Consider the following 14015-nt stretch of genomic DNA (forward strand, 5'->3'; position numbering starts at 1 on the left):
TGGGAGCTGAATAATAGTTTATGGAAGTAAAACGTTTCATGTCAGACTGGAAAACTTCAAAACTGTATCTTGATAAACTTGTAGAGCGCTTACTGTTTTAGTGCAGCACAACGTGGAAAATAATGTTGTGACATCCCTAAACACTACTCATCTCTACTCACTTCTTACTCATCCTGTGACTTTCTTCTAGTTTTCTGCATCACTCTTTCGTTTTTGTGCCTTTTTCAGCCCTGGCAGGTGGGTGTAGCTCCATTTTTTATTTTTTTATTCCCCCATCATGTTGTCTGTGAAGTATTCCAGCACTCATGCTGTCAGTAGACGTGTCTTTACATGTAGAATTTTATTTTGTGTAAAACACAGCCATAATGTGATCTCTTACACAGGCTTATTCTTGACATATGAAATCACTGGGTTCTTCAGATTTTATTAACAGGTGGTTTGGGGTGGTTTTGGAAAACTCATTAGATCCGGTGGTTTTTCATTCAGAAATTTCTGTAGTCATTTAGCATTGCGGAATATGTACTTTGATCTATTCTTTAGGAGCAGTATAGGGCAAAATTCATTCCTGAGGAAAGAAGCAGTGACTTTAGCAGAAGATTTAATGTCAGTACATCTGTGATTATTTCTGTATTTTTCTCCATGGATTTAATTGTGTGGCTTTTGGTAAGTCATTTCATCTCTTGGCGTGGATACACAGTTACAATCATATATATACCTTCACTAATGGCCGTTCCATTGCTCACTTAAGTATTGTGTGAAGAACCCTTTAAGATCTATGAATTAAACATGTTTGAGTGCAAAATTAATATTTTCAAGATGGTATGAGGCAAATGTTGTCTTAGCCCTGACTGATACTTACAAAGAATCAAAAATCTGCATCCACTGTTTGTTTTTTTTTTTTGTCTGGAAAGCAATCACAGTGCATTAGTTCCATTCAGCTATCTGAAAGGCCCTAAATACTCTGACTTTTGTAGGTTTATAAACAGCTTTTGTTTCCTGGTCTTGATTTGTTGTTCAAGTGGCTTCTCTTTCTTCCTAGCCAGGCCTGGCCTGACAGGCACTATTTAAAGTCAGGGAGTTTGTTCTTTGGTTTCTCTGCCAGAATACATCGTGCTGGGGTTTGAGTGGTTGTAGAGCGAGCACATTGCTTGGGAGCCAGGGATTATGGCTATTTTCAGTGTGTTAATCCCAAAGGAATTAGGCAACACCAGTTTTATCCTTTGTCTAAAGTTCTCGAGTTTTTTCCAGAAAAAATAGTAGTAGTTCTAGATAATTAACATCCTTCTATAGTTCTATAGAAAATAATGGCTGTGTACTGAGGATTCAAGAGAGATTTTTTATTATTGATACTTTTTCCCCACCACCTCACAGGGAATCTTTCTTTAGTCAGAAAGGAGCACAGCTCTTTGTTCAGCCATCTTTCTCCGAGCCCATCCTGTAATTCTTCCCAAAATGCTAAGAAATAGTAATTCACCCCTGTAGGGAGCCACTTCTTGCCACTTATTGACAAACAACTTGATGTAAATGTCTTAAATTCTTTTGGTTTCTTTGTTTCTGGCTCTATTAAGATCCGAGACTCCCCCAGAGAAATTGTTCTCAGTTACTGGGTCTCTTCGTAAAGGCTCTCTTGGAAAACTGATTGTCATGCAAACTCAACTTCTCCCTGAATAGAGCAAGGCCGTGCCAATATTGCTTTGTAATTTCCTCCGAGCATGTAGGAGCTTCTCTTCCTAGTCATGTCTTTTTTTGTATCATCTGCCCTTGCATGCTAGACATTTTTTTTTCATGGTACTTAATTTTGGGTAACTCTTTAAGGAATCCCAAAACCCGTGTGGCTTTACGCTGATGAGGAATTTCTGAGAAACTGTCTGCAAGGAGGTATTCTATTTGAGTGAGAGAATTCTCAAATTTAGGCTCAATATTTCAGAAGTTCTTATCAAGGCATCTTGCAAGTAGTTTTGTTTTTTCTACTCTATAAGTGAAAACTGGAATATGTTAGATTAAGCTTTTAAGTCAAGGTACATTTCTGTTTCCATTTAAATCTATTGCGTTTGAATCCATTGCCAGAATATATTTGTTATATTATGAAACTTAATTTGTTGATTTATTTTCCACCAGCTGTCACAACCCTTTGAGTTCTCATAGTGGTTATTTTTCTTTATTTTTCTTTTTAAATAACACCGTTACCATGATGGCGCTAGGTTTTTAGTTTATAGAAGCTAGCACACTCACTGCTGTGGGTAACTAACAAACAGCGGAGCTGATTACCCCTCAATCACAGCAATATAATACCACTGATTTCAGTCGAGCCTCTCCTAGATTTAGCTCAGTTTGAGGGGAGACTCAGACCTGAAGTCTGCTTTGATTCCATTCATGTTTTGTTACGAGTCACTGTTAGAAATGGTACACCAAATCATCTGTCTCCAACTCGGCATTTATTGATTAAGTGAAAAGTTGTTTCCAGTTTCATATGTAACATTTCATATACGTTTGGTCTTTAGTATGCTGGATTATGACACGGAGAACCTAAATTCTGATGAAATCTACAGCTCTCTTCGTGGAGTCACAGAAGCGATTGAAAAATTTAGTTTCCGTAGTCAAGAGGATCTGAATGAGCCAATCAAACGTGATGGAAAGAAAGACTGTGACATTGTAAGTATTTGTTTTGATTAACATCTGGAGATAGGTAAAGTTTCACAACGTTGTTTTCAAACCTGGCTTTGGATTGTTAGCTAGTGTACAAAATCCAGTTATTCTTGGTCTGTTTTTTTCCTTCAAGTGTTAGTCTCTCTGGTTACTAACTTCCTATCCCTAAATTTTGGGGTACCGGTAATGTAGTCCCTTGCTCCCTTAGAACTCTGTTTAACCTCCTGTGAAATCTGCTTACTGGATTACTGTGGATGTCTCATGTATGAAGAAATCTCTCTGAGTGCCCAACTTATGTGGTGCCTTATGCTGCATCACTAGTTACAGAATTACCTACTACATGAGATACCATTTGTTTTAATAAAATACACTGAATTCAAAATTTGTGTCAATTTTAAATGGTATTTTTGCTTCCTCTCCGGGTGAACAAGTTTAGGTTAGTAGATTGTTAGCCTTCAAAGCAAAAAATTCTTGGTGGTCTGATATTTTTTCTTTGGGACTCTTGTATTGTCCATTTCACATTAGCTTGCTAAGCATCATAGGATTGGAAAAGACCTCTAAGATCATCTAGTCCAACCTTTAATCTCCCTTGGCAATCATCTAATCTTCTCTATGGCAACCATGGGGAAAAAATGGCAATCATCTAACGTCCTCTATCAGTCGGTCATGAGGTTTCATAAGAAAGATATTGATTTTCTTAATTTTCTTGTTCTTAGCAAGTTAGTCCTGTCCCAGAGCTTGTCTGATTTTTGCTAGCTTGTAGTTTTATAAATATTGATTCATATTCAGGACTGTTAGCATAGCTTTTTGCCCTGTGATCATGAGATACTTCTGTTAAATAAGCTAGGGAAAGAGGTGATAATCTAAGTTTTATTCAAGAATTATGCGCACGTAAAGGATTCTATACAAAATTAATTGATGCATGATCCTATGGTGAGTGGATTCAAAAAGGCTTACGGCTTCTACAGATTTTGAGGAGTCTCACGACTTTTTTGTGTTGGATCCCCAGGTGTCTCGAGATGGTGGCCTTGCGGTACCTACTAGTGATGTCCGTGGAAGTAGTGACATTGTAGAGGGAGGAAGGATGGCTCTCGATAACAAAACCTCCTTACTGAACACCCAGCCTCCACGCGCCTTTTCAGGGCCACGTGCTCGAGAGTATAACCCCTATCCTTATTCCGACACAATTAACACTTACGACAAGACTGCCCTCAAGGAAGCAGTGTTTGATGATGACATGGATCAGCTTCGGGATGGTTTGTATTAGCTTATCTTGTAAAACTGCAGGCAGCTTGTTCTGTTCCTGGTATTTGTATGCATGCGGTGCTCTCGGGTACATGCCTGTCAATGTATATGTTGAGTATTATTTTGTACCTGAGTCAAGGCTTGGCATGAAATATTCTGTGTTCTCATGTAACAGCAGAACCTGATTTGTGGCAATTAAGAAAATGTTAAACTGCAGTTTGAACGTGGGTTTTGTTTTTTCTCCTCCTCCTGGAGTTTGTCTCAAACTAGTCCCTTAAGAGTCTAAATTAAGTGTATCTGTAAGGGATGCTACTCTGGAGACCTCCTACTCTAAAACTGAAATGACTCATTAGCTCGCTGTTATTGAGTGTTCCACTTCATTTAAAGGATGCTGCACCTTAGCTTTATCCCTTCGCAGTGTACTGATGACTCACTGTACTTTGATCTAAATGTCATACATGTGATCACCGGTTTTGGGTGTGAGTGTCTAGGACAAACTCTGGCGGTTCTTGTCTTGTAGAAGTAATTATTGGAACTGGATGAAATCCAGTCGTCATCTCTTCTTTGTTTGTTAGAAACTGTGTGCAGACTCATGAGCAGTATTATGAACTTAAGTAAAATTTTGGGCTAGTCAGGTCCTCTTTCCTGCTTGACTGAGGCCACCTGGGATTTGATGGCTGGGGGCTGGAGGGGTGGGGGGTGGGGGGACTTGTTATGTGCACTTTGTTCTGTAGAGGATTAATAATATGGGCATCTTTGATCTTTTCCCCATTCCCCAAATGATTTGCTGCCCTTTGTCCTAGAAGTACCCATTGACCATTCGGATTTGGTGGCTGACCTCCTGAAAGAGCTCTCTAACCACAATGAACGGGTGGAGGAGCGAAAAGGAGCTCTCCTGGAACTTCTAAAGATCACAAGGGAGGATAACCTCGGAGTTTGGGAGGAACATTTCAAAACCATTTTGCTCCTGCTGCTGGAAACACTTGGAGACAAAGATGTGAGATGTAGATTTTTGTCTCAACTCTTCTCAACTCTTTTGCCTTTATCTAGGGTGATAGGTTCTGCAAATTAGATTAAATCAAATTTGTTGCATTTGTATTGCAGCTCTTCAGTGATGCTGCACCACTCATTTTTTTCCTTTGAAGGCTGTTGACTCTGCTTTCATTGTCAGTGTGCTCGGTGATGAATTTCAAGCTACTCTGAAGTGTCCCAGTTTTTCCCCTTCCCTTCTGAGTGTTTAGTAGCAAATAACTAGGAAATTGAACTAGAATCGGAAAGGAAGTTATTTTCTAATTTTGTAAGAATTAAGATTTAAAATGTTGTTCACTTCCAAATTAGGATGAAATTACATAATATCATTACATAATACATATTATGTGGCACATAATACATATTATAATAATGAATACTATTACCTAATACATATACAAAGTAATGCATACACATTATTGCATAATAATAGCTCTTAGCCATATTGCACCCATTCCCCAAAAAGGGAGAGTAAAGGCAGCCTAGATGAATATTTAAATTTTTTCTCTGTGTAGGTTAAAGATCCAGGCTATTAGATCTTAGAGGATGGATTTCATCAAGAGCAAACTGCTTTTACAGGGGATCTTGTTCTAAAGTATTAAAAGAAGCTACAGATGAGAGGAGGGAGGAACTCATGCTGCATTACTATCACAGCTTTATCTTTGGTAGTTGATCAAAGTAGTGTTTTACAAGCGAGGCTTTTACTTTTTCCAGATGGGGCTGTTTGTTCAGCTTGCAGCACTGTGACATTTTGATAAAGGCTCAGCACCCTGGCTGTGCCTTCAAATCAGAGCCGTGCTTCATCTAAATGTTACAGCATGTAGGCGTAAAAGCACTCCCAGTTCTTTTCTGTTTAATCTGATTCAAAATCAATTGTATTTTGTATACTGCTTATAAAGTATACGGTGCTCTTGTAGAAATAAAGTCTTGATTCTAAGGCAGTGTAAATGGTTGGTGCATTCTCACAATCGTTCTTAGTATTAGCATGAACTACCGTAGTCCTACATGTTTAATCATAGCAGCATCATACATGTATGAAGATATGGTGACTTTAAGTACAAATAAATTGTGCTAATCTGAGTTTTGCAGATGAATAGCAGGGGGCATGCTTTAAAGGTTATGTTAGAGTAAAGTATTCCTCTGCTGAAATGATAGAATCTATTTCGAATGGCTGTAGGCCAAAAACTTAATGTAACAGTTGTGAAAGTGAAGCAGGTGTTATAAATCCCTTCTGCTAATGGTCTTTTGATATAAAGGATTAACACATAGGTCAGTAGTGACTACAATGACTGACTGTTCTTGAAAGTAATTTCCATAGTAGTTACAGGAACAGCATTGATTTACTGCATCAGTACATGAGAAACAGCGTTGTTGCGTGGATGGAGCCCAGTTTGATATTCACAAAGCTAAGCAGAAGAGGAAGAGCAAAACAGGAAATGTGCTTCTTTGGGTACAAATTCGTACTTCATTGCCAAGACAGTATGGAATTTAAAAAAAAAAAAAAAAAAAAAAGGTTCTGTTTCTGTCAGTGAGAACAGTCATGTGAATTTTTGTGCAAAAGAAAGCAAGGAGACCAATTTTGGTTTTAGTTACTGAGCACACTGCTCGTTCTGCTGGAGCTGGTAGAGCTATGTAAGACTTCTGATGGCATAGGGAGCTTTGTGAATTTACTTCAAAATACAATTTGGATGGGAAATGACTTTTTCTAACGTTTATTTCTCTTGACACAGCATTCAATAAGAGCCCTGGCACTGCGAGTCCTTAGAGAGATCTTACGGAATCAGCCAGCAAGGTTTAAAAACTACGCGGAGCTGACCATCATGAAGACACTGGAAGCCCATAAGGATTCCCACAAGGAGGTGAGCGAGCCTTTCAGTGTTACTACTAGGAAAGCAATATTGAAGAAATGGGAGATTTAACAAGCAAGCATGTTGACTCATTTTGACAGCAGAACAATTTGATAGTAAGTCTCACAAGTACTAAGGGGGTGGGTTTATACTTGCTGAAGGAGGAAGAAGAAATGTGGGACTGACAGAGCTGGTTAAGTGTGTTTGGAGCTATCCGGAGTTGTAGGCCATTGTTTATCAGTTTTCCAGGACTTGGTTGTTCGTTCTGGGGCAGACTGAAGCCCTGTGGCAGAAAAATGCATCTTTCAGAAGTTTGTGGAGCACAGTTACAGGCACTGTGGTCCCTCCATCTGTGCAGGGAAGGGTAGGAAATGTACTCATGAACACAAAGGCTGTGTTCAAACAGAGCTGCATGTGAAAACAATGATGAAATTGGGCCGTGATGAAGTACTCAGAACTGGTGAATAACAGCAGAAAGTAGACAAAGAGGGCGTGCTGCTGAAAAGAAGCTTGGGGAATAGAGGAGGAAGCCGAGGGAAAGGTGAATTGCGTTTTCCTAATGTGGGAGAACTCATATGCAAGACTGAAATGAAATTATTCTTCTAGACTAAAAAATATGGGGACATGATAGTTATATACAAAGTAGATCAAATTACATTAAAGGTCAGTCTTTGCAGATTGACTTCCAAGCTGGATCTTCTTTTCCACCTTGTGCATGTTGCAAGTTTGAACTGAACCATGGTAAACACCGCGTGAATTTCTGTACGTTTCTGTGATAGCTTTGGTAATAAATTCCTTCCTTTGAAATCTAAAACTCTTAGTCTTCTCTGCAAAAGGCTTGTCTTAAACTCACAGTTTTAAGTGTCTCTTTCTGGAGAGGTTTTTTGGCCATGAAAAAGATCGTTGTATAGATCAGGCTGCTCCAGGGCATTGCATAACTGATGCAAGGTTACTTTACCTGTGCATAGCAAAACTGTACTGTTTAAAAATCAAAACAAAACAAAAACACCCCCAGGGAAGAAAGAACCTAACAGGCTGGATATATCTCTACAATGCAAAAGTAGAAAATGTTTAATCCTTTAGTGAATGCTGTAAGCTGTCTATCCTCCTCTCCTCGATTTAGAGCCTTTGCACTCCTGTCATTTTCAGTTCAGAGTAATAAGCAATTGTAAATTCATTTCCTGATAAAGCAGTCAGACAAAACATTGTGTTCTGAAGGAGTGCCTTTTATTGGCAGGTTTTCCTGGTTACATACTTCTCAGCTCACCTTGACTCAGTGCCCTCTGTTTTTTTTTTTTCTGAAAGTCCTCCAAAGCTGCAGCACCTTTCCAGATGGTCTCTGACATTGTTTTTAATGCCCTTTCAAAGCTCGCTTGTGTGACTGGCACATTTTTTCAGAAAGTAGGTGTAATGTTGAAAACATGACATTTTATGCTTCTGTATTCCCCACACCATGTTCTTCATGCTTGTAGTATGGAAAGGTTCTTCAGGATTTGCATGTGAGATGCCTCCTGAGGAAAAGCAGAGAAGAATAAGTCTTTGTAACGGAAAGCAAAGCTCAGGCCAGGAACGAAGAGACGAGAGCTCTGGCACTTCTTTACAGAAGAGTAAGCCAGAGCTGTATTGCTCTCAGCAAGTAGCTGCTGTGCTACACGTCGCATTCCTTTGATTTGTCAATGGTTCTGCATAGCATCTTTGTCATTAAAAAAGATGAGATTTACTGCTGCAATGAGACCTTTGGGTGACAGCTGTCGTAGCAGGATGCTGCAGGTGTAGTCCCGTTTTGCTGTCTGTTGCTTTTAAAAAGGAGTTGTTTGCACAGCTGTATTAAGTAGTGACACTGGTGCCGCAATAGGAGCGAACAACCTGCAGCCATGGGTGTTTGGTCTTCCCCAGTGTATGCTTAAGGAAACGTGTACTACGTTTCCTGTGTTAATATTTAAAAAATAATAAAATAATTCTAAAAAAATCATTATATTTGTGCCTCTGCTCACTTTATCTGCAGAGCTTTTTCAAGGTGTTGCCCTGGGACATGGGATTTTTCATTCTTTGTATGTGTTTTCTGATACCTGTGTAAATGGGACTCTCAGAACCATAATGCAACCCGTGAAAGTTGTGTCTGTCTGTCAGTAATTTGAGAATATCAGCATTCCTGAAGTTAAGAAAAGCTTCCCAGTCTGCACTTGGGTCTCTACATGAGCTAGGCTAAAGATATACCCGGGAAAACGCTTCAGGTATTTTTGCCTTTAGCTGGGGCTTGCTGATTCTGTTAAGTCTGTGAAAAATTAATTGAGTCCGTTTGGGTATGGCTCAGTTGGTCAAACTTATAGCCCTGGGCCAGGAGGTCACAAATTCCGGTCCGTTGGTGGCCCTCCAGCTCCCAGTCAGCGCTGACTTGCGGCACTGCTCTCCCCAGGGGCTGCGGAGGAGCTGCCCTTTGACCTCATCCCACGCCGCGAGAGCTGAAGTGGAGATTCACAGGTCTGTGACTGAAGGGTGTTTTAAAAGAATAGCTGGAGGGGGAAATGGGAAGATGGCAGTGGTCTGTCTTACAGTGTCCTCCTTCGCTAAAACTGAGTAATATTAAAGGCAGTGGTTATACTGTCTTTAGAGTAAATAAAATCTTCCTTCATACTATAAAAACTATTTTGAGGAAAGCTGCTATATAATAGTGTTAGAAAAGTGTTAATCCTTGTGCCAGTAATGCCCTGGTAGGATGTCACGTCAGGGTTTGTTTCAGGATTGCTTTTGCCTTGTGGTAAGACGGGAGTGACCCCGGTTTGTAGTTTGAGATCCTTTGAAACAGGCTGCATAAATCAGTAGAAGATGATTGTTTTGAGCGATCTGTATCTGCTTCACTCTTACCTACCTGAGTTTCCCCTTCAGCACAGGGACTGCTAATTGCCCTTAAGTTATTGCTCCCATTTTCTGTTGTGTGTGAGCCCATGGACAATCAGTGTACAGTGACCAAGCAAAGAAGGAGGAGTTTGAAAATATGCACAGTACAGAAGAAGCGTTAACCTCAGGCACTGACTCAGGAAGTCATTGTATCGAGACAGTTCTTCGGAAGTCAACTGGAAGGTTGATTTGTCTTCCCAGATTCCAATATTGCTTCTGTTCAGCGTGGCCAGCAATGGTCAAGTAACAAATTGTAATCGACATATTCATGACCCGACGAATACCATCCCTTCCTCCATTTCAGTGCCAATATGTAGTTAAAAGGTTTAGTCTGAAACAAAAAGGAATGCAGCTTTACTCTCTTCCTGCTCCCAGATGATACAAATGGAAGCATCAAAGTGTAGTGTTAGTATAGTTTGATATCTTGGGATGCCTGGATAACTGGGTATTTTTCCAAGTCCAAGCTGAAGCCTTCTGATGGTTGGATCTTTGCTACAGCTAGAACTCCTCTGCCTTCCGTTGCTGAAGGTAAGGTGTAGGATCAGCGAAGCAGCACAGCTGAGAGCCCCACTCCTTCACAGGGACACCAGGGAGGAAAACTCAGTTGAATGCTGTGTCATGTCCTGTGGGTGCAAACACAGGCGATTGGCAAAGCTCTGACCTCAAAGGGGGTTCAAAATTCCTGTAACCCTGGGCTTACAGACAAGACTCTGGGTTGGGATCCATGTTCAGTTTGCACTTTCTAACTTTAGCTTGTTTTTATGCTATTTGCACTATAACAGCCTAGTCAATGCTGTTGTTTGAATGGGGTGATGTGAAGAGTCAAGCCTGCCTCAGTAATAACTGTAAATATTCAGGGGGGTTGACATGTAAATGCCTTTCACTTACTTCGGGGTTATTAGAACATAATTGGAGTTGTGGATGATATTAAATCTTGTTGATTTTTATCACTCTTTGTTTGGAGTTTTTTGGAAGAGAACCACCTTTCTGTTGCCAATCAGTTAATATTAACTCATTTGTTCCAGTGTAGTTACTCACCCGTAACTAAGGAGAGATGCTGTCTGCTGACCCAATGCCATTGATAAGGCATTACTTCAGATTCATACCAGCAAAATGAATTTGTTCTTATTGAGTGTAGTAAAACAGAAATAGTTGTCTTGGGAAATTGGTACAGAACATCTTTACCAGTGAAAATCACTGGATAGCAAATTCCTTGCTTTTTCTCTGCAGTTCTGTTTTTCTCTGCAATTAAGTCTATAGACCTAACCGATTAGTGCTTTGGGTGAGCAAAGGATGTTGTCCCATGTCTTAAATTCCTAATTTTGGTCTTTCACTATCCAGGAAGCCCATAAGCGTAATTGGGATGTAACATTCCCTGTTGTAACCCTCTAAGAGAAGGTGAAGAAGAACAAATCACAGCTATCCATTAACTTTAAATACTTGTTACTGTCTTGCTGGGGTGTTTTTAGATTGATGCTGACATTTATAAGATGATTTGCAACCGTCCTCCGATGATTATGGTACAGTCTGTATCTGTTTCTGCAAAATGCAGTTTCCTAAAGAAAAGCACCAAGTGATCAGTCTTTAAGGCTAATTGATGCATAGTCTGTGCTGGAAGCTGTCAGGTGCTGCAGCTTGGCAGTTGTTGATGTTTTATAGTATGCATTTGTGCTTTCTCTAATTCCCAACACATTTGAAATATTCAGTACACAGGAGAAGCAACCTAATCTACTTCATCTCCTCTGAATCCCTTAAAAAAAAAAATCATTGTTTTTTTCATCTGCTTAGCACTCCCCGTTGCTGAGTCCACTTCCTGCTTTGAAACGTAGTGCTTAATTCTTTGTTCCTGTCTGGATCAGACTGTATACCCTTCAGGGATGGGAGTTTGCCTGGCTAGGTATTGGTAAGCCTCCATTCCCTCCAGCCTAAATTATGCAGGCTTTAAGTAACTACCTCTAAATAGCAAAGCTTGCTTCAAAAACATAGCTGTGTGCCTTGTAAGCCCCAAAGCAAAACCTTGTTTTCTGCTTAGTAAACTTCTGGGGCTCTGCATATTTCACACTGGAATAAAAAAGCCTCCAAGTTTTTTGTGGTTTTTGTTGCTGTTTGTTGGTTGGGTTTTTTGCAATAATTAATTCCCTACAACTTTCTGCAGAGACCGTGCAGCTAGCATTTGTGGTGAAGTACTCCAGCTTGTGGTCTCACACACAGTCCTGTACAACTCTCGTCTAGGTTCGTAAGCACTGCTCTGCTCAGATCCCAGCACGCTGCACTCATTCCCTGCACAGCCTATGCAGCTGGCACGTTCTTCCTTAGAGGAATCAGGGCATATATTTTTCTTTCCTTATTTGCCCAGTATGTGTCATTTAAAAGCAGAAATGGAAGCATAAAAACCCTTTAGAAAGCTGCTGTGTATTGACCAAAGCCAAGAGCGGATTACCAGAGGCAAGCTGCTTGTTGCAGCAGTGGGCAGCGAGCAACATCTGTAATGCACTGAGGGTAATAGCTGAGCAGAAGAAATGGTGCTGAAGGGATGCAGTCCTGGTTTCTTGGTTTTGTCTGTCTTGAGTGAACAGCATCCGAAGGCTGCGGTGCATTGTGAGCCAGGTAAGCCGGTGGGAATTGTTTTAATTTTGTCCAGCAACTTTTGTAGTGTCAGCTTTTCTACTAGAAGAGAGGGATCTGTGACAGGTGGCTGTTCCTAACAGTGCACTTTAGCATGTCCCCTCCCGTTGAAATCAGAAAGCATTTCATGCACATATTATATTCCCAGGACTGTCTGACCTGTTACTTCAAAGGGTACTCCTTTGTATATAGCATTAAGGCAGACATTGCTACACAGGTGGGCTCTTTACCTCCACTACATCTGTGTGGCTTGATGCACCCAGTTGGTTCGAGCAAACTGGGTGGAATTATAACTATTTCTCTTTCATGGGAGAGCTCACTAGAAAGGCCTTAACATGCTGCAGTTGCCTTTCAAGGAGCCAGCCCACCAGAAAGCGCAGCGTATGTTATGCCAGCAGAAGTCAGGCTGAATCTAGTCTGCAGCGCATAGAGCATAAAGTAAGCCTTTGGAAAGGAGAAAAACCTGCTTCTGTAAGGCAGAGTGCTATCTTTTAGATCTGCATTCCTGGGCTACCTGCCTTGTGTTCAATGGCATCAAACTCTCCAGTTCCAGCCGTGGTTTGCTCTAAGCTTTCACTAGGAGGTAAAATTGTGTTTGTGACATACCTTACACACAGCTTGGTGTCAGTACTTTTAAAGCACTGCAGGCTCTCCAGTCTTGCAGATCTTGCTTCAGAGGCACCCTTTTGAACTTGCTTCTTCCAGCTGGTATCATTGTTTGAAGACTGCTAGTTTTCTCTCACGTTTCCGAGATAACTGAGCATAACTGTACTAGGTTAAATAAAAACTTTGCTTCACTTCATACCCTGCTTCAGACAACAACTAGGAAGCATGCAGTGATGCTTCACTGAGGGCATCCTCCCTTCTTACTGCTGTCTGAAGCTTTCCGTCTTCCCATACTAAAGGTCCTGTCTGCCTTCATGTTTACTGGCCATTTTTTCTTCAGTAAACTTGTCTATTTTTTGATCTGTTTAGTATCTGCATCCTTTTGTGACAACAAGCTCCTCAGTCTGAGCTTGTAGTGAACAGCACTTTTTTTCTCAAACGTAAAGGATGCGTTTCACAGCCACCACTTCTTGTGGTGTCTGCTGTTAGTCCGAGCCTAATGGAGCCGTTCCTATTGCTTCCCAGTGCGTATCTGCCAGTCCTCCCTCCAAAGGTGGGCAGAAGAGCTGTTGCTGGATGTTTGCTTGTTTCTCCCACTCCTTTTAAGGTTGTTTCACTCTGTTGGTCAAGTTAAAGCCCTGATTTAAAAAAAGATTTTTGATTTTTTGATATTGTACGGTATGTATAATTTGCAAGACATGGTTGTTGTGCCTCAAGGCAAAATATCTTCACTAAACTCAGCTATAATTGTGTACCCTCGTTGCCACATGACCTGGCAGCTCATATCTTTCGATAATACACTTCCCTCTCTGCAGGAATGCTGCTGATTTCCTCGGGTGGTACCAGGTGAATGTGACTGACAGTGGTGTGCAAGTATTCAGAGACAAGCTTTCCCTCGTGGGATGCAGGTCTGGGTGCCGAAATGCTTTATTCTGTCAAAGCCAGAAGGAAAGACCTTTTGGGCAAGGCTCTTACTTGCATTGCAGAGTGGTGGCATTTTGGCTTTCTGTGCCAGCGGACACAAATGGGGGAAGAGCTTGTCCTTTTGGCTCGCTCCCAGCTGGTACTACCCTGCCTGCCCCTTTGTCTACAGCCTGTCCCCTGCTGCTCCTTTCCAAG

General features: G+C 40.9%; 1 protein-coding gene across 5 annotated transcripts in view; it reads left to right on the forward strand.

The window, feature by feature from the left end:
* The window catches only part of CLASP1 (cytoplasmic linker associated protein 1), a 164669-nt gene that overhangs the window by 138026 nt on the left and 12628 nt on the right, over positions 1–14015 (forward strand). For 3 of the 5 annotated variants that reach the window (XM_035536857.2, XM_050711378.1, XM_050711380.1), the window contains 4 exons: positions 2502–2652; positions 3656–3902; positions 4695–4888; positions 6651–6779. In XM_035536857.2, coding sequence (XP_035392750.1) covers positions 2502–2652; positions 3656–3902; positions 4695–4888; positions 6651–6779 — 721 coding nt within the window. The remainder of the gene's footprint in view (positions 1–2501; positions 2653–3655; positions 3903–4694; positions 4889–6650; positions 6780–14015) is intronic. The other 2 variants (XM_050711379.1, XM_050711381.1) reach the window with 1 other exon arrangement.

This window comes from Cygnus atratus, chromosome 6 (assembly GCF_013377495.2).
Source record: "Cygnus atratus isolate AKBS03 ecotype Queensland, Australia chromosome 6, CAtr_DNAZoo_HiC_assembly, whole genome shotgun sequence".
NCBI classification, from domain to species: Eukaryota; Metazoa; Chordata; class Aves; order Anseriformes; family Anatidae; genus Cygnus; species Cygnus atratus.